This window comes from Oenanthe melanoleuca, chromosome 7, assembly GCF_029582105.1.
Source record: "Oenanthe melanoleuca isolate GR-GAL-2019-014 chromosome 7, OMel1.0, whole genome shotgun sequence".
NCBI lineage: Eukaryota > Metazoa > Chordata > Aves > Passeriformes > Muscicapidae > Oenanthe > Oenanthe melanoleuca.
The window spans coordinates 16,477,218-16,504,014 of record NC_079341.1 but is presented as its reverse complement, the minus strand read 5'-3'; the positions used below and the strand labels follow the sequence as shown (position 1 = coordinate 16,504,014).

The window sequence follows — 26,797 nt, the reverse complement described above, 5'->3', positions numbered from 1 at the left end:
CCTCTGAGGTCTCTTCAGAGGGGGCTGTGCTTCCCCTCCTGGGTGCTGCCAAAATACACCCACAGGGTATTGATTTACAGCACCTGTTCTGGGAATGACAGCTGAGGGCCACTGCACCACCGGGCTGGAAATGGGAGCACAGTGGTTCACCCAACAAATATCTTCTGCAGTTTACAGAGGGCCATTTTTTCCCCTAAGTATCAATGTGATTTGTGACTTCCTAAACAAATACACACACAAATAAACTAAGAAAGAATTATCTGTAAGTAAGTGAGTCGCTCAATTGGTGAGATATCAGAAACTTTTTGTGAGCAGAGAAACTTGCCAGGTTTAATGTTTTGCTTCTCTGAGACAAAACAGAGCACAGACACTTATTAATGGATTCACTTGTTGTCCCCATGCAAAAAAGTAGAGGGCACTGAGGTAACCTTAGAGTTATCAGGCTTAACCAAGACTCCTCTTTGCAGAGTGTGTCTGCAGTGGAGTTTGGTGCCACAGGAGTGTGTGCTTGCACAGGCTTATCTGTGTTCAGAAAAAATAGTCTGCTAAATAATTTCATATTATTGAATAATTTCATACACACAACTTCTCCTGAGAAGTCTGTCACAGAAGTCCCATAGTCACAAGTCTCAGGATTTTGGGGTGGTGTCCTGGGGATATATTCCTATTGCTAATGGTGTTGCATTTTTCTCAGGCAACATTTTCTCCTATGTGGAGATAGGACATGGCACTGTGTGACCTGCCTCAACCATTCTTACACAGTGCTCCAAATTCCCTTCTCCAGAAAACATTGCCCACAAAAACCTTGCTTAGCTTTGCCTCTGGGTGACACCAGATGCATTTTCTATTTCTGCTGGATAACCTTTGTGCTGTCTGCCAGCTGACTCGATGTTTCATGCTGCATGCCTTTGTTATTATTTTAATTATTTGTTTTAATCACTCTCCCTCCCCCACCTCCCTCCACCAAGCATTCAGCCTCTGCACTCAGGTTTATCCTCCAGTAAAACCTCCCCCTGCACATAGCTCTGGCCTCGTTCCTGCCCTATTTGTGGCCAGCAGCTCCCATTGTTGCAGTGATCTTATTTCACAGCCCCGTCTGCCTGCTTGCAGCCTTTATCCCAGGCCAGGCAGCTGCCCTGGAGATACAATTGCGTGGAGGCATTGTGGGAATGCTGACCATGGCCCTCGGGATGCTCCCGGGGTGTCAGAGCATTCCTGCCACCCCAGCAGGGCTGCCAGGTTGGCTGCGAGACAAGGAGCGCGTTCCCTGTCTGGAGGTGACAGCTCCCGGCTCACAGGGGTGTCTGTCCCTCCTGGCAGGGTGCAGAGTGTGGGGTCCCACAAAGCCTGCAGCCCCAGCCAGGGCATTTCTCTGCAGCTGAGCCCCAGCCTGGCAGCCAGCCCCCCTCCCTGGCTGGGATCAGCGCTCTGTTGGAAGGGGAAGGAGCAGGTATTTGGAGAAGGCCTTTGGGGAGCAGCAGCCTGGCTGCAAGAAATGTTCCCTGGCAGAGGCACAAAGCCTTTTACCTCACAAAAAACCCAAGGCAACCTGAGCTGCTGCAGTTAAATATGGACAGAGGAGTGAATGCTGCTTGTTGTTAAACCAGGGAATGTGACCCATCGTGACTGAGGTGAAAAAGCAAGGGAAGGGGCTGAGCTACACTGAATGCCTGAATTTGATCCATTGCTAGGATGGATTTGGAAATAACCCTATTTTTCTATTTTTCCTTCAGAGTATTCAGAGAATTTTTTGACAAATACTTTGTTTTAACACAAAACCCCCTTTTCACATCTATCTTGACTCCAACCTTTCTGGCTTGTTTCTCTGGGCCCCCTCCCCATCCCTCAGACAAGCCCACCGTGCTGATGGCAGAGCAGCCTCAGATCGATGGGAAAGCAGCTGAATCCAGGGCATTGCTCCTCCATCCCTGTGCGAGGAATGAGAGCTGCAAGGGCTCCTGCCCGGGGGCAGTGCTGTGAACAAACACTCCTGCAGCTGAGTGCCTTTGGCACAGGGACACTGCACAGACACGGGGAGGGGAACACAACACCTAGTGCTTTTGGCAGAGTGAGGAATACAGGATTTTCACTGAAGTTTTGGTCACAGAATTGTGTGCAGAGGGGCAATGCCCAATGGAAGAGGGAGGTGCCAGAGGATCCAACAGACCCAGGGACTGCAGAGCCTGTGGGAGGGTGGAGGTGGTGAGAGGCAGAAGAAAACTAATTAAAAGAACAGAGAAAGGCTAGGTATTACATCAGGGAAACTAAAGGAACAAAAGCTTAAAAACACTAGCACTGTCCAGCAGTTTTAGCTTTAGTTTTCAAATGCAGGATAAACCTTTTTAAAGGCATTTTTGTATCGAGAAAATGGCATTGCTGGCTACAGTAGATTATGGCAGCACTGGATAAGGCAGATGGCAAGACAAGTATCCGTGAGTTTGCTATGTGTTAGCTCCCAGATTGCCCTGGTTACAGTCCTGGCTCGCATTCCCTGCTGGAAGCCCGGCTGCTCGGCCCCATGGCCACCAGGTGGCAACAGCTGGATGGGGGCACCAGCCCGCACACCACACACTGTGCCTGGCAGGGGAAAATGGGCAGCAAATGTCTTCCTCAAGAAATTCATTGAAGGAGCTAATGACAGTCTCGAGATGCTGAGGGACTGCACCATGCCCATAAGAACATGCTAAGCATTAACACACATGTCAGAGCATATTGATAGACAAGATTAAATTCCTTAATTCTGCCAGTGGGCTGAGTGGCAAAGGACTCTTCCTTCCCACATGGTGCTTCGCCCCATAAGCTGACCCTAGGAAACAGCACAGATCTCTGCAAAGCATTCCTGTCACATGGGGCTGCCGTGTTTGCCTTTAAAGTCAACATCTACCTCACTGTGCTACCTGAGCCTTCAGAGTGTTTTAAAGCAGGAAATGCCACCCTCCAGCCATGTTCCCAGGCTCAGACTCCTGCACATGACACTTGGAATTGTTGATATGTGCTTTACCCAGGACTGACCTCATGCCAAATACTCACTTTTATTGCTTATGTTGGGATCTTTGCCAACACACACAGAATTTTCTTGGTAATTAGTGGAAAACACTGACTTCTGTGGCTCCTGGTGTATAGCTCTCACCTATCACACAAAATTTATTTTGCCTCCTTGGCAGCCTGCAAGATCTTGGTTGTGTTAGACAGTGGGGAACTTACAAGCTTGTGTTTACAACTGATAAAACAGAAAAACAAAAATATTCCCTAAACTCCAGAAACCCTTCAGAGTGATAACTGGGTCCCTGCAGGAGGGTGGGGGCTGGCAATGGCGAGGCACAAATGGGTGGGACCCTGCACACCAGGCAGGAGACAGGGGTGGCTCCCACTCCTCTGACAGCCCCACAGACTTTTATTCAGCATTTCACATGAAGACAAATTCCAGATTTCCCTGCTCACCAATATTTGGGGTTTGACAGGAGTTCAAAACACCATACTCAAGGCAGCTGGGGGAATATCTTGGTAAACACACTCCACAGCAAGGGGAGCAATGTGTGTAACCCAGGCTGTGCAGGAGCCAGAGGAGCAGCCCCATGAGAGAAACTGGCACTGAAACAGAGTTCCAGCTAAATGATTCTTAACGAAGTCTAGTTTATGGATTAGCCTGATTGTGAAGTTCATCCTCCTAGCAGACAAAGGCTACGCTCCACTGACGTGTCACACAGCCCTGGAGTTTGCACACAGCCTCTGTTCACACACAAAAGACAGCACAGTGCTGTGGCTTTGTGGTGTGAGCAGCTTGGCAGTGTCCAGATGATACACATCATTCCATGCAACACCCAGCCCAGCCATGCTGCCTTCACTAAAAACAATATTCCATGTCACCAGTCTCCTTGGCCACTTTTCCTGGCTACTAACCAGTTCTGAAAAAAATTTATCTTCCTTTTCTCCTCTTTCTGTGCACTTGCAGGTCACTGGTGATGTACTGGGATGAGTACTGGAAGGCTGCTGTGCTGACTGCTGGCTCTCCAGAAGGTTATGGCAGCACAAGAGCCTCATCCTTAACTAACACTACTAGCAAACTGACATTAGCTTAGGTGTGAGGCTAAGTCTGACATCAGCACTGCAGGACAAGAAGGGAACATCTGTGGGGCTGCAAGAAAAAGAGAATGCCAGGTTCCTCCTAATGCTGGGGGAGATTTCCAACCCAAGGATGGACACAGACCACTGAACAAGCCAATGCCCCTTTCCATGGCAGCACCTCTGACTCCTCCTTTGGCTTCCTCCACTACCAATATCTTCACCAATCAATGCCAAGTCACTTCTTTGCTGCAGCTTCAGACCAACCCTCTTGATTTAGGCTACAGAGGGAGAACTTGAAAGTAAGCTGTGGGCAGACCACAGCTCTTCCTCCAATGGGGGGCACGAAGGGGCTCTAGAGGCTCAGCACTGCACTGTGCTTGAATAATTGAGAAGGGTGGGCATTTTCATTGCTGCACATGGACTGCTGGGGTTTGGGATTTTTTTGAACAAAATTTAAACCCAATGTATCCACTGTACTGTAACACATTTGGAAATGACACCTTTTCTCCAAATGGCATGAAGAAGTACTTCCAGGAGAAGCTCACAGTTTTCCATGAGGAAAGGATTTGCTAAATGTCAATGCAACAGACCTTGCAACAAATGTTCCACCTCCTCCACATGTATTTCATTATTGACCTCTGCCCACTTTAAATAAAATATTCGGCTGGATTTTAAACCTCCCTTTTTGTGAGGTATCTTGCTCTGCACCACACTGGTGGTGTCTAGCTCATCCTGCAGCAATCTGTGTACCTGAACTCCACTAGTACAGAGGAAGATGTCCTGTGAGAGCTGTTGCATGGTATAAACAACATAAGTTCAGCATCATGATGCTGGAAAACATGAAAGGGGATAAATGAACAGATAACAAATTAGAGGAGTCTCTCCCCTTCCCTTGAGAACAGAGTAGGTGCTGGATTTGAGCAGTGGGCAACAGCATAGTGCTAAGTTCTTTTGAGTTCAGTGAGTGATCCTTCAAGCAAGCTTTAGGATACACTACCTTATGAATATTAACCTACAAAAAGAGAAATTTTGATAGTTTGTACAACCCTATTTGCATTAGTGACAGAGTTAGCAATGACACACCAAAAAAGAGGCAAAGAGAAAAAGCTTAGTATTCAATCTCTAGGCTTGGTAGCAAGAAAGAAAAATTACAGGCAACATAATGCTTGAAAATAAATCCTGGTTGGCTGCCAAATATATATTTCAAAATAATGCCTAATTGCCTTAGGCAATACATTAACCAAAGGCTCCCAGAGACCATTTGCTCCAATTGACCAAGGCAGAGTACTGATAAATACCTGAGTAATGTAAGGGGCTATACATGTCCTTGAGACAAAATTAGAGAAATAGAAAAGGACATCTAAATAAAAGCTCTTAAACAAGTTCCTTGAGCAGCTTGCTGACATCACTCTTGGGAGAGATCAAAGAAAAATGTTACTCTGACCATGAAATCTGCAACAGGCACTCAATAATCACTGAGTCATGCTGTCCAAACTGAGATTTAGAAGGAGGCATCAAGAAGAGTGTCTCTGTGGTGTGGGCCACATCAAGGAGAGAGACAGCCAGGCCAGCATGAAGAGATGATCAGATTAAGGGCTCTGGTGAAGAGCACGACTCCAAATGCCCATGACCAAGGCAGGGGAAGGACGAGCTGAGAATCAGAACAGCTGGACCCCTCAATGCACAGGTGAGGCAGGCTGTGCTGCAGGGAGGGGACCCTGGGGGCAGTGCCAGTGCCACCCCAGCCCTCTCCCCCCACTGCAGCCCTGCCAGCACATGGCCAGGGCACGAGGCTCTCAGCCTGCCTTGCCTCCAGGCTTTGCTCAGCAACCCCTTTGCTGCAGGACACATGTCCTGGCCCTCCTCCTCGTGCATTACATAAGCTTTCCAGGGCTGAGGTGTAGTTGCTAAGCAGTAATTTTGCATGACTAAAAAAGAAACCCATGATTGCTAGGCTCACTAAGTGTTTTTTTTCCCCAACTGCAATATAATTATAGCTATAATGAAAACATTGCAGAACACTCATCAGCATGCAAAAATTAGGTCGGGAACAAAGTAAGTATATCATATATGCCTTTTAGAAACCTTTTTTACTTCCTTTGCCATTGAAGGGGGGAAGGATCAGAAAAGTTTGTTATTGCATCAAGTAATAAATAATAGGCTTTCCCATCCTGTCAGCTAACCTGACATTAGCAGAAGCTCGTGCTCTTGCTCAGAAGGCAGCTTGCTTCCCTCATCACAGAGCTCTCTAAAGCCTGGCAGAGGCTCCCTGCCTACAGCCTCTGCACACAGCGTTTTCCCTGAGCTCTGCTGCCTGAAATGGGGATGACCACCCATCCCTCCAGTGGGGAGCTGTAATCTAATCCATTTTCCCCATCTTTTTCTGTGTCCAGCTGCCCTCTGATAAGGTGTTGCCAGCGAGCTGGCTCCAGTATCTGTGCTGAGCTGCCTGCACGTACCCAACAGCACTGGAGACACCACCTACTCCCCATGGAAATCAATTCCTGCAGAAAACAAATCAACAGCCCTTGCTCCTCAAAGACCTAGATTGTTTATTCTATTGCCACTTAACTAATACAAATATTAAAAATATCTGCTTTCTGCGTTTAATTTAAAAATTGCATAAATGAAACTTAAATCATGCAATTGCTTGTATGCCCATGCAAAGCATTTTCCTGGTTAGAAAAGGAAATACCAAATTCACTGCTAAAACATAATTTTTTCTGCACTACCTGTTTAAATGATTACCACTCAGGAAAGATCACAGTTTCTTTACAATAGTAACAAGATTAAAATGGAGGCTTTCACCTACGCACTTAATAAAATAATACAATTAAAGAGAATAAAGAAAAGTCACTGCATACAGATTCCTGGAATTCTAAGTCAAGAAAGCCCTGGGGTCCTCCATCCCACATTCCTGACCCTAACACAGCACATGCCCCACACACTGGAACCTAAGAGATGTGCACTGTAGGGCAGCTCTGTTCCACATGGGGTGAGCAGGGTGGTTGGCACACAGTGTCTGCCTTAATTAGCTGAATATTGATATTACCTGGTGTTAAACTCGTTCTGAAGCTGTGTCATCCCTTGGCAGGCAGTTTCCCTCACAGCCCATCAGAATGTGAGGCTGGGGAGAGCAGAGGGTGTTAATACCAGCAGGGCCTGGCTGCCTGACCCCGAGCTGTGCTGCTGCCTCTGCTCAGGGGCAGCGGGGCGAGGGCATCGGGGGAAGCTGTGCTTCTTGGCATGGGCTTGTGGAGGGTATGAGGGGTTGCAGGGTCTTTGCTTGCTCTGGCTTTGTCTTTTTGTGTGTATGTATGTTTGGGTTTTTTGTTTTTTCTTTCAGCAGTGGCTCCCCATTTAGGTTTCCCTCCTTTCCTGCAGAAACCTCCATTATTATGATCACTTGTTAAACTGTGCTTGAGAGGGGCATCTCCAGCAGGAGGCTGGTGCTCACGAGTAGCTACCAAACCTCGTTTGCCCAGTGTGCATTGACCATCCCCAGAGCAAATCTAGGCTGGCTATTTCTGGCAGTCTTTCCTCTCTCTGGCCACCACTGCTTCTAAATGCAGCTGAAAGCACCTGCAGCAAAGCAAGGGAGCAGCTGTGCCAGCAGCACCTGCCTGTTGTACTGAGGCAGAGAAGCTGGGTATTTCACACCAGAAGAAAAGCTGATTATCCTAATTACTGCTATTTGCTACATGCTTCCTGCTACATGCTTTAGAAAAGGGAACTACAGCTACCAAGTTCAGGTTTACTTGCACAGCACTGAGGAACAAGAGCTGCCTTTTGCCCAGGGTAAGCCACCACCACACCAGAGCTGCTGTGGCACAGCCCTGCCTGTGCCAGCTCCTGCTGGCTGCTTTGGGAACAGGATGCTGCTGTGACAGCACTGGTTGCCAGGGCAAGCACAGAATGGGCACTGCTAACACTGCAGTGCAACACCCACCAGCACTACCTGGGAAAAGCATCCCTTCTCCTGATCACAGAGCTGAGGACATCCAAGTGCTGCCATGGCCAGGGGCTGAGAGCTGGGTGCAGTGACAGGACACTGCAAAGGGCCAGCCAAGGATCCCCAAGGGAAGGCAGGAGGGATGGATGGCCTGAGGAGCCTTCCAGAACCAGGGCTGAGTGAGGCAATGCATCACCAAGTGTCAGGGCAGCAGGGAGATACAGCCTGTTTAGGAGCTGGCCTGGAGCAAGGTAGTGGTGAACATGTGTGGCTGCTGGAGTGCAAGGCAGATGTGACTGAGCAGCAGATGGGCCACTCCTTTTGGGCTGGGGGGAGGCAAGGCTGTGGTCAGAGACATGGAGTTTTCCATCTGTTGCAGTTCATTGCCATAAATAAAGTGATAATGTGCACTAATTAGTACAGGGATTATAACAGCAAGCCACTTTTAATACAACAGATGACTGAAAAAAACCTCAAACCAAACCATACTTTAGATTCCCTCAAAACTTCCCTATTCTGCCTCCCCAGCAGCCCCAGCCCAGAGCAGCATTCCCCACATGTACATTACCAGTGTACATCCCCAACTCCTGGGATCCTTCAATCCCCAGTCCAGCAGAGCTGCAGCAGAGCCACCATCTCACCTCTCCTCTCTTCTCCTAGCCAGACATGCAAGGCAGGGTGGGCTGCAGTGTGGCACCTTATTGCTGCCAGCACAGCTGGCTCTGATCACCAGGGGATTATTCCTCCCTGCTCTCCCCCTGCTCCAGGTGGTGTTTGCAGGGCACAGAACTGAGCACTTGAAGTGCAAAGCAAATGTTCTGGGATGGGTGTGCATTTGGAATTTGGTGTTGTATCCATCTACCGTGGGCAGCTACAGCTGTTAATTGTAAACTGCCATTCCAGCTCACAAAGAGGCAATTATAACAATAGATATGTTTTATGGAGTAGTAGATGGATTGCCAATACTTTTCTTGGTTTATTTAAGAGTTCTGAAGCCTTCTTCAGTGGCATCTTGGACAAGGAAGAAAGGAATTTTCAAAGTAGACAGGAACTTGTGGGAACCTTAGCAACGTGTCAGGACCCAAAATACTTTGAATAGTCTTGTCAAAACTGGTAAAACTCTAACTCATTTCTTTAAGTCAGAGGTTGTTCAGTGTTGAAGTGCCAACGTAAGAAACAAAACAATCAGTATTTTTGAAATAAGTTCAGTAAGTAAAAATAAAAACCATAATGTTAGAGTTCTAAAAGCAAAATTTAATAAATTAATATATGCATGCCAGATAAAAATACAAAATTACAATTGAAATAGCAATAATAATAAAGGAACACTGTTCAGTATTGCAGATTTCACTGCAACCACCATAAACATCATGGAGAATTATTTAAAGTAACATTTAAAGTACAGTTTTGCTTCTGTTAAAAACAAATTACTATATGATGAAAAAATGGAAAGAAACCCAAGAAGAAATCAGCCCCAAAAGTGGAAGAGAAGAATATGAAATGTCAATAAATGGCCAGAGGCTCCATTTCACATAAGTCTGCCTTCTTTTTAGTATCAGAAACCAATTACATAGAACAAAAAAGCAAATTCACAACAGGTTTACACGGAGAAACATGCTGAATTACAATCACAAACTATCCAGAACAAAGATGCTGCACCAGTTCAGTTGTTTTCTTCATGGAATGAGTCTCACCAGAACAGGGAGAACAGGGAGCAAATCATGCAATAGCTTTAGGCATTTTGTTTTTTATTTCAACATGATAAACACCCAGGATTACTAGTACTGGAAAGTATGTGTTAACCTTTTTCAACATCAGCTGAATGGCACTACAGAAACGACAAAGAGTTCCTTCATTTTTATCCTGAATACATCGAAAGCTCTAGCAAATATGGAATTCAGTAACAAGAGCCATTAAATTACTTTAAAATATTCCTTCATCCATAGAACACTGTTGCTTCCTTTTTTATTACAAAACCCCCAAAATATTCAAAATAAAATGTCTTCATTTTTTATAAGCATCTCCACCACAAGTCTCTGATAGCGGATGTCGTTCAGGGCAGCCATCGCGTCCAGCTCCGGCGCTCTCATAAGGGTTGGTCCAAAAACTATGCCCAGGTTTTCTGCACTCATCAGGTTTTCCTTTTCATGGAGTGTTACTCTGTAAAAAAAAAACCCAGTGATTCTCACATTTCTTCTGTGCCACACCACGCCTGCACATGATTGAAAAACAGGAAAACTGGACAAAAATGTGCCTTTCCCCCACTGTTTCTAGCAGGTCACACATGGGAGTGTCAGGTGAAACACCTGGGAGCGAGTGAAAGCAAAGGCTGTGTGGGTGTGGTGAGTCAGTGTCTGTCCTCCTCAGAGCACACACATTGTGCTCACTTGCACTGCATGAACAAGCCCTTTGGTATACAAAAACTACAAACTCCAGATTCTTCTTCTGTTTCTCCCTTTCTGCCTCAGTTTTTTTTTCTGAAAACAAGTCAGACTGATGTACTAAGTTGCTGTGTCTCCAGTCTGTAAGTATTCCAAATAAAGGAGCTGTGTCTGATTACCTGAATCCAGCAGCAAGACAACAGCCTGTCGAGCAGCACAGCTCACTCTAGCAAAGCATTAAACAGAACTTTAAAAATAGTGCATTTTGTCACTTTTCCACCTTATCATTCACCTATACCAGAAATATGATGTGCAAAAGTAACTTGCTAGGCAGAGCAGCAACAGCTAATCTTGAACAGGGTGAGGAAAATTTAACTTCACACTTCACAAGCTGTTAGGTAGAATTTTTTGTTCCTATGTCTCTCATCCCTTTGTCCGCTTTAAAACACCCACTGGAAATGTCATTGAAATACAGGAACAAATCAGGCAGAAACTCAGTAGCTGAATTTTGCCTGAGGCACTCAGCAGAGTCAACATAGTCCTACTTGTAGAAGAACTATAAAATGAAAAAAGGCAGAAGAGCACTTAAAATAAGTAGTTTTTCTTACATATTGGCAGTAAGCTTATGTCACTTGAGAAGCTAAAGTGGACACCCTAACATGCCACCTTGGTTTTCTTTGCAAGGGACAATCCCGTGTCTGAGCTTCGCTCTGGTGCGCGGTACCACTCCTGCCACAGGCCCTCTCCAGGATGTGGTGAGCCTCGACCAGACTTTTGTGGAGCTGCTAGCGTGGACCTTTGCTAAAAATGGGTGTGGCTTAGAGCTCTTTGCAGCTATTCACCCACCTCTTCAGATGTGCCATGAGATACCGTAGTGTTTCACAGTGTGCAGGCGGCAGCAGCTTCAGCGCCTCGTGGAGAATTTCCAGCTGTTCATCCGGATCCGCGGTTTCTGAAACACAGATGTTCAACTGTCACCCACGGACAGCCAGAACTCACACACAGAAAGGCAAACTGGTGGCCTGCATAGGAGATAGGGTCTCAGCTCTGCTGGATTACTCATGGAGGATTTGTCTGTCCAAAGAGATGCTCAGAGTGAAGGATGTGACTTTGCACAAAGAAAACTTCCCACAGCAAACTGCACTCCACTGAAAGACTTCCTGCAGCCCACTACAAAAAAATCCTCTGGCAATCTTTGCTGACTGGACTGGTTTTGCACAAATAATCTACAGGTGCAGCTCTAGGAGAGCAGAAGGTAGTGGGAACTTTGCCATCAGTGCTTTTGGCTGTCTCCATATGACTTGGAAACAGCCTTCTCCAAAGGAGCTGTAAGGCCAGCATGCAGTCCTTGCTTCCTACCCACGGATACCTCACACCTTTCCATGTGTGGCTGGTGAGAGCACAGCACAGAAATGCTTCAGGCAGCCAGGATGTTTGGGAGAGATGTTCCAGCTGGGCTTACTGCCGTGCTTGTAGACCCACTTTCTGCAAGGCCAGCCCCAAAGGTGGCTTTGGGATGATGAGTGGTTATCAGCTTATGAAAACACTCAAAATGGACAACTCCAGAAACAAACGATGTCTTATTTCTAAACATTTCCATAAATCACCTTCTTTCTGGCAACATAAACCAAACAGACTTTAAATATCACTGTCAAGTACCCAGGACTCATGCAAGACACACAAGTGATGTAATCCATAATGTGTGATGAAAAGGAAACATTCCTGGTGACAAAGGCAAAGGAAAATATAACCATGGTCACGGAGCATCACGCGGTCAGGCTGTAATGTGCACTGCATGTTTAATCCTGCAAGCTTTACTAAACTGGGCATGCAGGGTAAGAGCTGATGGGACAGCTATAAAATGAATAGCACAGTCCTGCACAAAAAGGAAAAAGAGCTAAGAAAGAAAAGCAGACAAAAAATGTGCTATACTTACTTGCAGACTCTATAAACTTTGGGTAGGCATCATACGTGATGAGTGGAATTGGCAAATCCCTGAAGTACAGTTTAAGTGCACCAGTGATAATATTGATATCTTCATACATATTCACAGAAATATCAGCTTTTTCCCCATCTGTGTGGAGAAGGCACCAATATTAAAGCCTTGGAAATGTAAACAGATATAAAGCAGCATTCAAAAGAAAAATAGTAACTCGCTTAAGCAAACATTTCAAAGGACACGACTACAGAATTTGGCTTTCATAACTTAAACAGAGTTACTGGACTGTGATGTTCATGGTTTCAGGGTGAAAATCTCAAGCATTTTATAAAGTAACATATCTTTCCTTTGTTTCAAATAATGACTAAAAATACACTTTGGATTTTTTTTTAAACCTGCCTGCCAGTAGCAGTATCTGTCTTTTATTAATGTGTGGACGTTTAGCACACTGCATTGCAAAACAACATATTCATCAGCACTGAATGAAAAATCAGGGAGTCTGGGAAAAAACGTAAAAGGCAGAAAACCAGCTTTGTCCACAGCTCCCCTGTTTTATAGGGAAAAACACGTGTTCACCACTTAACTACAACAAACTACCTACTCCAAACTGCAGCAGACACAGATCCAGAACTTGGCTTCTCCAGCATGTCCCCACCCTGCTAACACTGCAGATGTTGTCTGAATTGGTCCAGTCCTCCAGACAAACAGGAAAGAGAGCTTCCAGCACAGATTCTGGCCTTGATTTCTACTGGGATAGAGGGACTGCAGCTGGAAAGACTTTAATTTTCCCACTGTCTTTTCTCATAGAGAGGAGTTTGTTCTCAGTGACCTTCTTTTAGTCTGTGATAATTCAAACTTTGTTTGCACTATTGCATTCATCTTATTATTTTGGAGCTTTCATCCAGAAAGATGGATTTAAGTTGCACAGCTCACTTAAGGCACTTCACCACTCACCCTCTATCCCTCCCCCACCCCTCCGAGCACAGTTTGACTTGCAAACTAGGGCAGTAGTTCACAAAGCTTTGTCCTTCCTACACACATGGTTACTGAAGCACAGATACTGATGGAAGGAGAAAAGTAGATTTTTGTAATAAAGGCCAAAGTGAAGCTGATATGCTTTTCTGATGGGGAGCCTCCCCTCCTGCCAGCACAGCCGTCGGACTCCTTCAGACCACTGGTGCAGTGGAGCGTGAGACAGAGGCTCTGCAGAAAAGCTGGGTGTATTTTATACATCAGCACCAAGTTCCAGCATGCAGGAAAGACTGTACCTCTGTCAAATGCCATTTTGACATCTTCGATAAGATCACTAAATCCTGAGACTCTGTACAGTCCTTCAGAATTAAGACCTGCAATGAACATTTTAACAAGATTAAAATTAGTCCTGATTTTTACAGTTGCCTTCCACCTGGTTCTTCCCTTGTTAAGTTTTTCATTTAAGGCAGAAAAAGCAGGCATGCTTTAAAAGCCTTATCAGGTTTTTCTTCCAGAATGAAACCTGATCCTGGGTTTTTAACCCTGACCATTGCAGTAGACGCCTTGTTCTATCAGCACTAAATGACTTCAGAGCTGAAGGAACATTCTAAACCAATTACAACTCATTTAAAAATAACTCAGATTAACATGCTCGATGATCAGTCATTATTTCAGAATAAAAACAAACACCCTTATTCTAGAAAAGGTTACTCAGTGTGGGCTAGGGAAACTAGCAAGAGTGAACATATTAATATGAGCCCCCTTTGTTTTGCCACATTCATTTAATTTTTAAATGAATATATTACTGGAAAGATAGGCACTAATAAGTAACTACAAAGCAGTAGCTTCCCATTAAGCAATTTCTAGCAGAATCTATAAAAATTATAAATGGTATGAACCATGAAATAATGCACAGTATAATATTAGCTGTGCAGGCTAATTGCCAGTCATAAAACGTCTTGTGCAAATCTGTTTTGAGCAACCATACATCCAGCAGAAACCCAGATGACCCAGATCAATCTAAATGGATTATCAGTAAAGCAACAAAAGTCCATTAAGGATGCCTTACCTCTAGATTCAATTTCCCTAATGCACATATCCACCACCATTGGTCTCTTGGTGAAATGTGCTTTTACTAGCGTGGTAAGGTCACAGCTGTACACTTTTTTGACATGCTTCAGGTCTGGCTTGCAGTCATTTGGGACCATCTTGGAACATTGCTTGTGCACATTTAAACCACAATCTGAGAGAAAAAATGAAAACATGATTAGGCTGGTGTTCACTGAAAATGTATTCTGATATCAGTGCTGTGGAGGACAAATGACTCCAGCAGGATCTGACCTCAGCTCACAACAGTTACAACTCTTCTCTTCAGGGCCCTTAAGTATCAAATACCTGAGGCAGGGACAGCCCTGAAGTCACAGGGCTACCCAAGACACTTCTTCTGTTTCTAGAAGGTCTAACACAGAGTGACAATCTTTCCACACGTTTTTTCAAATCAGGAGTTAGGGGTCAATTACGTTCCCCACCATTACATACACTGGTGTCACAATGAAGACTTTTCTCCCAAGTTACTGGGGATTTCCTAACACCTTCATTTTCATAGTCCTGGATCAGGCACTTTAGACACCATCTGGGGGAGATGAAGATAGGGACTGGGTTACAAACAGGCTACAACCCCTCTACATGAGCTGGCCCCTGGCACTGACCCTGGTACTGCTTGCAGTGCCACCTCTCCTGCTCTGCCATGCAGACTCCCAGGTGCTGGCCAGGAAAGAGCCAAGCCCAGCACCACATCCCAGTGAGGGCAGCTGCTGTGCTGGAGCTCACAGGGACTGCTGCTCTGCAAGCATTCCTGCACTCCCTGCCCTGCCAAGTGCCCTGCGTTGTCACAGGATTACAGGGGGTAGGAGCTTGAAGGATCAATGCCTTCATGAAAATCTACTTTCTTCTCTCACTGGGTATCTATCTGCTGAGAATCCCTTCATATTTTGTTCTAGCTGATTTTGCCAATACTTGTACTTTCATTAAAGCTCCAAGTTATTTGACTTAGTTCTTTCCAAAACAGTAAACCCCAGAATTCATGGCTAAGTTTAATTTCCACTAAGTCAGCTGCAGCCTGCTGCTAAAAGCACTTTGTTTACTTAAAAGGCCTATAAAGCAACCAGATTTGTCACTTAGGATCCTCTGGTTGCAATTAAAGTTTGGCATGTCACCTCCAATCCATCAAAACTTGCACAGATCCTGATGCAGATGAAATGGCTGATTAGAATTCTCTTGAGGTATTTCTCTGCAGGAGTGATCTCCCTGGTGAGGAGTGGGGAGCACATGGGCAGGGAGCTGAATTTCCCTCCTGAATGCAATTCTGTGCCATGAACCAGGTCTCTGTGCTTTAAATAGGGGACCCACATTCACCGAAATGTGTGACCTGAGCCCTTCAGAGAGTCACTGCTCCAGCTGTAACATGGTGAGGAGAAGCTGTTCTTGTCTCCTCTGGGTCTCATGGAACCAAATCAATGAATGTGGAAATGCACAGGTAAAATTACTCTTCTTTAGTGTAAGGGTTGAATGCTGTGTCATTAGTAAGACCAGAACTTTTAAAAACAAGAAGACAAAATACTGAATAGGTGCTATTAAAGCAGTCTGCTTTCAAAATAAAGACAAAATTGAGGAGTAAAAAATAATAGTCAAATAATTAGAGACAGCATCTTAACAAACACATAAAGAAAGTAAATTGAGACCACATAGGAAATCCTAAATCTTGACTTCCTTTATTTAGGAATAAACCTTAACATTGCAATAATAGTATTTACAAATGCAAATGTAATTATTGTACATATAATTCCTAAAACTGCCTCAAGAATCACCTCTTCCAACAAGCATGAAATACCTGTCTATCAAAAATGATGTCTACAAAACTGGAATGGCAGCACCTCACTTATGAGAACTCATGAAGCATTCTGTGAGTGCAAATTAGCTGCTTCACACAGACAGCAATATAGCTCAGAGTTATGTTTCTGGAAACCCAAGGATCATTAAGAATAAAATACACAAAAAAGAAGAAAAAACACATACTCCCAAGTATTTTACACTTGACTTAAATTATTGCTTTGACTGAGATAATCTTAATTATATTTATATACAAGAAAGCTTCTATTCTTAAAATATCAATTTACAGAGATGTTTTCATTGTGAAAATCTTGTTTCTGACAGTAATTGTGTTATTGCTAATCCCATAGAGTCAGACAGGCTTTGAATCTGACCTCATTAATCCCAGAATAATAATTACAAATGCAGAAGTCAACTTTTCTCCTCTCCCTTGTTCTTCCTTTGCACTTGATTAGATTTTATGTACCAACCACTGCTTAAGGGCTTAACAACATTCCTGAGAAACATTTAAAACCTGGAAATATTTCAGATACCTAATCTTTAGAAAACATGTGAGCCTTATGTTCAGTATTACTGGGCTGTGTGGTGTCCTTGTAATAACTAAGGCTTCTTTCCTCTTATGTAAGCACAGAAAACCATCTTAAGTTTAGCAATTTCATATCAGTAAATATATCAAGGTGATTTTAGTGAATTTGGTATTTTTTTCCAGTGAAGAACCTGAAACTCAGCAGTGCTGTGCTTCCTGAACCAAGTGGGCCTCTAAGCCCAGCTGACAATACTTCCATGTCTCAGTCACTTCACTCATCTCTGGTCCAGCTGATAACTAAGGATGATGTCTTGCTAACCCCACCAAGGTAAAAAGCACCATGGCAGGAGGTCACTCCTCCTCTCCACAGAGCACTGGGAATATCCTGGTCTTGTACTTAACTAAACACAACTTACCTGTTAGTATTGAACTACAGGAATTGTACTGCAAACTCAATACTATCAAATAATAATAATAATAAAATGTCCTCTGTTCTCACTGCAATTGCTTTGAAATGGCCAAAAGCCATTATTCTAGAATCAAGTAGGAAAGAAGAGGGAAGCCAAGTCCTGAATCTCCCCGTGTGCTGCCGTGGGGTAAAGTCTTAGGACTGCTTGCCTTTTTTTTACACATGAGCTTCATAATTTGGCTGGGTTCATTAAGACCAAGAGGATCAATTTAATTTCAAACTCAAAGTCTATTTACTTTTCATTATGTCAAAATAAATCCAGAATAGCAGCTTTACTCTGGATCTAAAGTAACCAGGAGCCTTACCCATTTCTTACAGAACGTACTGGCTGGTGAGGAGCTTCAGAGAAATTCCCCTAAAGCATTGTACCTGCTGATAAATCCTAGAATAATTTAGGACAGATGTAAAAGATGCAGTCGTGAGTTCTTGCAGGTCAATAGTAAAACTTCTGCTGACTTCGGTTAATCAGTTTCTCCTTATAGAGATGATTTCTCAGAAGCAGAATTGTAAGTCACTCTTACTATTCCTTTTACAGCGCTATCAAACTGTGGCCACTTTTCAAGTATACCACATGGATCAAACCCAATGCAGTCATAAATTCAAGAGTTTATAGGAAGTTTGGAAATTTAACGAGGGTGCGCAGAAAGTAATTTTAGATGACAGGTTTGAAAGCCGGTGATAAGCTGCCCTGGCTTTAACAGCTTATTGATCTAGGAGTTCACATGGGCTGTGACATTACTTCTATGAGAAGTAATAAATTTAATACCAGCCTGACAATAGTTTCCTACAATGCCTAGAAGAAGGTTTGGTAATGTTATAGAAACAGCTAATACTGATGTTAGTCCACTGGGCCAAGAGAACAAATAACATGTTCATATTAAATGCATGAGCAGAGCCAAGAGATAGATGTATGTTACTGCTGCCCCATGAACACATTACAAATATTTGTAGAGACCAAAATACACTTAGCTGTCGTGTTTTGTTATACTGTTGATTTGACTTCAGTCAGTTTTAGATTTCCTTTGGTTTATGATTTATTGGCTAACATGGCTGCTGATCATGCTCCATCAGAACAATACCATGTGCTACATACGTCACTCTAATTATATGCCCGAATTATCACCCCCAAATTGATGCATTCTATCACTGAAGAGCAGCTTTAAGAGCTAAAGGGTAGATTTACATTGTCTGCAAGAAGTCTTAAAAGACTCTTCTGAGGTTTGTGGTAAGTGTAGGAGGGTGGAGCTGCAGTGCTCGCACTTTGGGCTGGTTCACTGCAGCACTACCAGACAGAGAAACAGCCTCACACCTGAGCTGACACAGGAAGATTGAGCCCTGCACAAGCACAAAGTACTGGCATAGTTCCTTCTTGCAAGGGTGAATAGGTTAGAAAGACATTTCTCTCATACATCACTCATGAGCTTGTAGCTTTTCTTAAAAAAATTAACACTCTTTCTGTAGCAGAGGGAGCAATGCTTTCTGTTTTGCTGGATGCAGTGTGTTCCAACAGGCAAGTGAAGGCAGCAGCCCCAGTGGCCCCACGTGCTGCACTCTGTGCTTCCAAGCACAATCCAGTGGGGTGCTGTGAAGGTCTGCCCTCCTCCTCCTCAGCTGCATGGCTGCTGCAGCTTTGGGTGGCCACACTGGAGCTGCCACAGTGCCCCAAACATGTGCTATGTGTTCATCTGCAAAGCACATCTGGGAACAACCCTGGTCCCACCAGAGCCTTCAGCCACTTCACTAAGCAGCCCCATGGCAAAAATTGCTTCCAAACATACAAGTATGCTCCCTCAAACCTGCTTACATCCACACCACTGTATCATGCTCTACAGGGTGCATTATTTTAAGAAAGGAATTTCAAGAGGGCAGCTAGTTACTTGGCAACAAAATTACCTAATGCTACTGAAAAATCAGGATGATGAAATGGAAGGGAAAAAACCGCATCAAACCAGCCAATATTCCCCTATCTCAAATCAAAAGAATACTTATATTTGTGCCTCCAAAATGTTTAGTGACTATGGTTTCATTTTATGGAAGTTTTGAAAGATTAGAGCCAGTTTGTTCAAGAACTTCCCTGGTTTCCTGCCATGACACCTGCCTACCTCCTCGACAGCTCCCTGGCTGGGCCACTGGCTTGCTCAAGGCTTCCAGGTCTGAGTGGGCTTGGAGACAAAGCTGCTTTTAGGACTTACAGTTTCAAGAATATATAGCTGCAGAACAGCTTCCCCTTGGGAACAGCTCTGAAGCAAGGCTCTGCTGTCTGATTAGCATTTCAAAATTCATTCCTTGCAGGAACACCACCAGATCTGAGCTGGTGGAACAGCTTGTCAGGCAGCACACATCTCCAACAGCATCAGCACCTGCTGTGCTGGGCAGGGGCTGCTGACCAGTCCCCTTCCCACTGCCCTGACCACTGCAGCTTTGCTTTGCTCTTTGGCCTTTCCCTGGGCTGATTGTCTGTGCCTGGCATTCTCCAAGCAGCAGAATATGAGTGCTCATCCCAGAAGGAGCTTGGATGTGTTTTTAAGGCACAAGCGTGGGCAGAAGGGAAGCTTTTCATGACTGAGCCATGCAAAATACCTTGGGAGTGGGCAGTGTGATGAGAACACCTTGCCTTTCCCTTTGCTGACTTCAGTCACAAGAGCATCAGCTGTTCTTCCAGGCAGGGAAAGCGTGAGCACTCTGCCTGCACAATCAGTGCCTGAGGATGGACAGGCTCCTTTGTGCTCTCCTCCATCCTTACACAGCAGTGGAGCAACACAAGGCTGTCCAACACAGAAGATTTCATAGCAAGGCAAAACAAATAGCAAAGGAAATGGGGCAGCTGTGTCTGAGAACACACTATTCTGGTAATGCTACTGCTTGTTACGTGTTTGTATCATTCATAAAAAGAACTCTCTGGTGCACATCTGCAAATTTTCTTTGAAAATTGTTATAGTTTCTCTTCTGAACATATTCCAGGCAGTGGGATGAGCCCCATGAACATGGGAGAGCTTTACATAGGAGGAATGTAACTAAGAATACATTTTTCTAAGTTCATGCACTGGATTTTGATCTGGGGTAAAATCTTAGGTCTTCATTAACTTCTACTGACTTTCAGTGTTTACACAAAGTGGTGGCATTATAATTTCAAATACTTCTTCAGTCATTTCCACTTATGGCAGAAGCTTGCAGAAAAGCACACTAGATATGGAGCATGCCATCAAAAAAGGCAGATTCCTTGTTTACAGATGTGTCTTCATCTCACAAAAATTTTAAGGACCTGTGGCTTGGATGCAAAAGTTGGAATTATGACCCTCTGAGGCAATAGGGCAGATATTTATTATGAGGATTCCCTCTAAGGAAGCAAATCTGTCTTTAAAGATGCTGATGAAATGAAGACCAAATTTGAGAGAATGACATTTAAGGAAAAAGAAACTACTCCTGTTTTGCTAGGTCTCTTCAGCAGAAGTCAGACTACATGCCACACCCACCAATTAATTTCTTATAGGATCCAAATCCCAGACATCACCCCAAGTTCTAATTTTGGAAGACAATGAAGTTCTTCTCATGTTTGGTGGTTTGTATTAATCCCAAAACCTTTGCAGTCCAGATAACACCAAACATCTTATTTCAACCAATAACCATCCATCAGGTGTCCAGTGTGGTGTGTTTATCTCTCATCTTTAAGGAAGGAAAAGATACAGTTCTCCTTTGTCTATCATAAAACCTGAACAAGGGTAACTTAGGGAGAATCCACCCTAGGATTTAATAATACAGGACTGCACCTGACAAGATCCTGAACACACTCAAGTCTGTCTTTTGGCAGACAGACACACATTCAGCCGTGCTGGACTAAACCAAAGCATGAATCCAGTTGAATTTGCTAAGGCATCCTTGCTGGTTGCTATGGCATGAGTACTCTTAAGAATGTTTAGTTCTGGCTGATAATTTTTTAAAGGACTGGCTTACTTTGTGTAACAAACTATCAGCCATTAGAAACAAGCTCTGTTTTCTCCACTGGCTCGTCCTCCTTTCTGAAATGGGTGACATTTATCTTTGCTGTCTGCTCTTGGACTGTCCTACACTTATCTTTTTGCATGTTTTTGTGCTTCTGCACAGAAAAGGATTTAAAATGGTTGAGAGTAGCCCATGCAGTAAACAATTTCGATTTGTTAAACTTATCACTTCTGTACTGCAAATAGAGTCCTCTTCAGATGTGCAACTGTTTGCTATAAAAAGCAAATGCTTTAAAAAGTATAAAATTATATATGATCCATGCAGTTTTGCTTGTAGGTATTTTCACCAAACAGATTTCATGGATTACCCTGAAGTAGCATTGAACCCCACTTGAATTCAAGTGGGCTGCATCTTGCTAAAAGCTTTAATTTTTTTTTTAGTACAAACCCACTCTGAAAAGCAATGACCTCATGTGGCTCCTGGTTTACTGTGCCTCATTGTTTCCATATTAAAATGACTCAGTTCAGAAGCAAAATTATTACTTTTTTTTTTTTTCTTAAAAGAAGCACTGTAAGACCACATAAACTCTGCCAAACTCACACCACTCAAGCCTGAGCTCCCCTACATTAGTACATTAGCACTGGCTACGCAGGCCCTTGTTCTGTGTCTGTGCACCTCCAATATTTCCCTGAAAGCCCAGATCTGTGCAGCCTCTGGCTCTGCTGCCTGCACAGCCTCAGCTGTGGGAACTGCTGCAGCCTCATCCCACCCCAAATCCTTGCTGACACTTCAGCAAGCATGGTTGTACAACATGGCATTTTAAAATACAAATAAGAGCATAGAAACTACTGGAAGCTACAAACACTGACATGAAACCTCACATAGACAGAAAGCCCTAATTATAGTTTCTGAACCTATGAAGTCATCCAATACACATATGTTCCTTACACTGCAAGGAGGAGAATGGATACTGCAGCACTTATTACCATCCTCATAAGGAGGAAAGAAAAACAAATTTTGTAAATTTTTGGAAACCTACAGTTTAGAAAAATCTGCGTAAATCTGGAAAAATCAGCTCTACTTCAGTTAAAAAAAAAGGCAGTTCAAAATAATAAGCACTTTGGATTTAATAGTAAAAGCAATAGTATTAATTCCACAGTGTCATGCAGCATTGCAAACCTTCATACCATTTATTTTTATTGTTTTTCTGGATCAAAGTTACCTACCATCAATCTGAAAAATACTTGGTATCTCTCTTAAATGCCCAAATGAAGGAATCTAAGACAAGGAATAAAGATGGCACACCTACTGATTCAAGTGTCATCAAAAACATACTGACTAGAAAACCAAAATCAAGCTTCCTCTTCCTCTCCTAGCACTGTACACACTGCTCAAAATCAAGAGCAGTAAAAAGTACTACAACCTTCACACACTAGTGGAGGACATGGCTGCAATCCTATATTCTTAGTAGAGGGAAAATACTGAGAAAGGAAATGCCATTTTTACATAATCATGTCCTAAAACAGAGCTGCACTCTCTAATGCATCCTGAACAGCACAGACTCCAATGGTAGCAATAAAATATTGCACTGAAATAGTTATGGGTGAAGCATTTAAAAATATTTCAATCCTTTGTGGCTAGAAATGATTTTAAATACTACATTATTTTGCAGCTCTGTGATAAAAAGCCTTATTTGCTTGACACAAGACTTCAGAAAGCTTTAGACAGAGCAGATTTTCTTAAATTAGCTTGAAAATTCAGTTTCCAGGGCAACATAAGCAGGTCTTCATACATCAACATCTCTTTGCACCATTTTTATAAATACGCTTTGCTAGGATGTCATAAAATACTTTTTAAATACAGCAAACTATTTTGATCACTTTGATCCTTTTCTTTGCCTTTGAAAGAAAGCCGACTGTCCTTTCCTTTCAGAAGAACTTTATCAATAGAAGTGTCAAACTGTTTTCCTTTGGAGAGGCTTTATCCCAGAAATGCCTGCAGTGATACCCATGTGTGTAATACATTTCTACCAGCACCTGAATGTTTATGTAACATTTCAGTAGGCATCCCTTATTCATCATCCCTTTTCTTATTTTCTTCTCAGTTTGCAGGTAGGAGATGTCATATATATAAAATTAAACTGAATGTCTGCTTCACAGAAGCAACATGGAATTTACCCATGCCCACCTTGCACACCAAGATCCCCAATGATTTTCTCACATCTACCAATTCATGGAATGGTATAAAAGAAATAGTACTAACTATGCATCTGTCTATTTTCTATTTTTCTTTCATTCTAAAAGAGTGGGAGTAAAAAAACATAAATCTCATGATGATGATGATTGTCTTCTCTCTGTGGATGCTCGAGGGGTGCTCTGCATCACTCCAGTGAGTTACTGAACAGGTACCTGAAGCCATCAGCAGCAGAGTGGATCCAGCTCCTCCTCCCACTGGACAAGGAGCAGCCTGGCCCCTGGTCCCCAGAGTCTGTGACATTACAGAGTTACAACACAAGGAATGACTCAGGAAAAGAACACTGAACAACTGTTACCTGCACATTTTACTCCCTGAGCAATGAGGCCCCACATGAAGTTGGCACAGTATTCACACCAGTGAGGGCCTCTGAACGTGTGCACCTGGAAGACAGCAGCAGAAAGGAAAATTACAGGAATGACCCAACCATTTCACAGACATCAGTATCAATGCATGTAAACTGTGCAGAATTCCTCTTCTTTGAAGGTACCACATGCAGTGTCTGGAAGTTTCCCTTTATCATGGCAGGAAAGGAAGAAAGGAACTAAGAAAGATTTAAAAACCAAGACTCTTGCAGATGTGTGGAAAACCAGAGTCCTCCATCCCAAGCCATCCAGAACAGCAGAACTGGGTCTGTGGGGGTCTGCTCCAAGACCAGGTCAGAGAAGCAGGCACAGCCCTTCTCCCACCTCTTGGCACCCTCTGTCTGGGCAGGAGTCTGGCCACAAGGCAAGGCTTTTGCAGCAAGACTTCACTTTTCAATTTTCAATGCCTTCTGCCATGGCCTCCCCTTCATAAGGTACTGTGTGAAATGGGAAAGGGGCTGCAAGATTTCACCTTGCATGGAAAGAATCCTGCCAGGCAAAAATACCAGTGCCACACAGAAATACTGCAATTTTGCCTAGAGGCTTCCAGTTTAGAATAACTCCAATAGGAAATTAATTTTCTTCAGACTACTGCTACATATTGAAAATCCAAAATCCAAAATGAAAAAAAAAGAACCCACTGAACCAGGAAAAAATTCAAAGCTAAAGAAGAAAAAAACCCCAATGCTGCTTTCATTCCTAGCTCACATGCTTGTTACAAATGCTGCAGCCACCATTAACTGCTTCTGATTTTATTCTGATAAAGCTCCTGCTGTAGGAAACCACAGGATTCTTTACAGAGAAAATAATTTCTTCCTCAGCCAGCGTAAAAGGCTTTGAGCTGCTATTTAGAAAAGACAGGCTGAAAATAAAATTAGTAGCTGGTGATCATAAAGAAATGAAATTTGCAGTGAAATACAGTAAGAATGCTTTAGGCTGAAGCCACTTGGTTCCTCAGCTACTGAGTGGGTTTGGGAGCAGGCAGTAACCTCACATGTGTGCAGTGCCTGCTCAGAGCAGTGTGGAGCAGGAAAGAGAAGGAGCTGCTGGAAATGTTTGCTCCTGACACCTGCACACAGCTCTGGCTGTGAACACTGAGAGGCAAACTGGCCTGACTGAGGTGGCAAGTGTCCCCCACACCACTGATGTAAGAGGCAGCTGGATGCAGGTGACACTCACCCCACAGATGACAATGCAGAGCAGCATCTGCAATTTTGCCCGTGTCCCCACCCATCCCACATGCCTCTGGAAGGTGACATGTGCCCCACCAGGCCTCTTCTCCCTGCAGCTCTGGCTGACTTCCACAAAGCAAACGATGACAAGGCTGTCAGCAGCTGTACTCTCCATTTTCTTTTTTCCTCTCACCGCAAGGAGATTTTTCACACCATTTGTTCTGTTACCCACCTGCACTACCCACATCCTTCTGACTTTCTTCCTCAGCCTGTGGCTTTATCCAGGTTTTTGGCAGCGTTCCCTTCCCAGAATAAGAACATTCTAATATCCTCAAGCAAAGCATTGTGCTTTAATGCCTGCAGGACTAACAGAACTTTCTCAGGGAAAAAACAGAAGGCACAATTTCAGTCATCACATTTTTTTTTTTGGGTCAAATTGCCCCTGAAACATACCTCTTTAAAATACTTCTCAAAAATCCTGCTGAGGAAAATTTAAACAAAATTGACATTTCAAAAGTCTGGACAATAAAGAATTTCTTTTCATAGTATTTTCCGGTTTTGTAAGTTGTTTTGGTTTTAGTATCTTTGATTGCACAAAGGGGGGAAATTTTGTTTTGTTCCTTAAAATGCTGGCTGACACATTATTAGCTCTTTCTAAATAAAAAGAATTGTACTATCCTACCTTGTGCCTCTGTGGTTACTGATTTCAATTCACCAAACATCAGATCACCAAATGTGCTATTTGCTGAAGCATTTCTAATGCTGTCCTTAGGTGCTGGAGTTCCAGCCTGGCTTCTCCAGAGCCATCCCCAGTGCTGATACTCACTGAACCTCAGATGTCTGACCTCTAACAGGCTGTTCTAGCAGTGAACATTCTTTCTTCTTGGCATCTTGGTCCCCACCACAGCCTGTATGTTTCCATCTCCTCCTGATTCTCCTTAGAAACTCTTCTGCAGGGTCTATCACATCCCAAATCTGCTGCTCCAACCTTTTGCCTCCATTTTTAATACTATAACTTTTTAAATGAGCTCAGTTTCTCTTAAGTGCAGTAATTATGATTCACCTGGATTCTACCACACCCAGTCCTGATATCACCCTGGCTTTACATGACTCATCATCAACCTAAAAACCACAAGGACAAGGTGGACTCTCCTCTTCCCTACCAACACTGCCTGTGCAGGTCACCCTTCACCACACCAGCACTGACTCTGCCCTTCAGAACCACTGTTTCAGCAGCATCAGCACTGCTGTCTCATCCCACGCAGCCTGGCTTCATCCAAATACTGAAATGCCTTTCCATATCATCAGCTGGATTCACCCAGAGCCTGCCCTGCTTTATGCTGCCCCATCCAAATTACTATTTCTCATCCATTATTCTGACTGCAAACTCAAAACAGATTAAAAGGTGAGGGTAGGTTTCCTGTGTCCCACGATGCTCTGCCTTGCTTCATCCTTCATATGAGATGGGAGGTTCTCTGGCAATATTAAACAGGAGACCCAAAGGTCACAATGTCCTTCCAGCACTGGTGTATACTACCCCCCCCAAAATCAGCTCTGAATCCTGTTTCTGAGGGGTTTCTGAGCAGTGCTGGCTTTTCCCAGACCATCAACACTCCCACTCCCCTGGAGTGGAACCGGACACCCAACCCTCCACTGCTCTGAATACACACCCTCTCTGGGAACTAAATCAGACACTGAGTGATGCCAGAAAATTCTGAAAAATTGGTCTTCTGAGGTAGTCAGAGCAGCCTCTAATCCTAGTTAGAGGATGGGTGGGGTCTGGCAGCTAAAAAGAAACACCTTAATATCCCTTTGCTAGCTCAACAACCAACACCTGCAAACAATACGGCCTTTATTACATGACACTTTAATACA

The 26,797-nt window shown here is 43.7% G+C and overlaps 1 protein-coding gene across 2 annotated transcripts in view; it reads right to left on the bottom strand.

Moving 5' to 3' along the window:
- Positions 1–9,250: 9,250 nt before the first annotated feature.
- Positions 9,251–26,797, bottom strand: part of CHN1 (chimerin 1) — a 90,310-nt gene continuing 72,763 nt past the window's right edge. For both annotated transcript variants that reach the window (XM_056496841.1, XM_056496842.1), the window contains 6 exons: positions 23,684–23,768; positions 14,379–14,552; positions 13,606–13,683; positions 12,335–12,472; positions 11,245–11,350; positions 9,251–10,177 (listed from right to left, as the gene is read on the bottom strand). In XM_056496841.1, the coding sequence (XP_056352816.1) occupies positions 10,006–10,177; positions 11,245–11,350; positions 12,335–12,472; positions 13,606–13,683; positions 14,379–14,552; positions 23,684–23,768 (753 nt within the window). In that variant the 3' untranslated portion in view covers positions 9,251–10,005. The remainder of the gene's footprint in view (positions 10,178–11,244; positions 11,351–12,334; positions 12,473–13,605; positions 13,684–14,378; positions 14,553–23,683; positions 23,769–26,797) is intronic.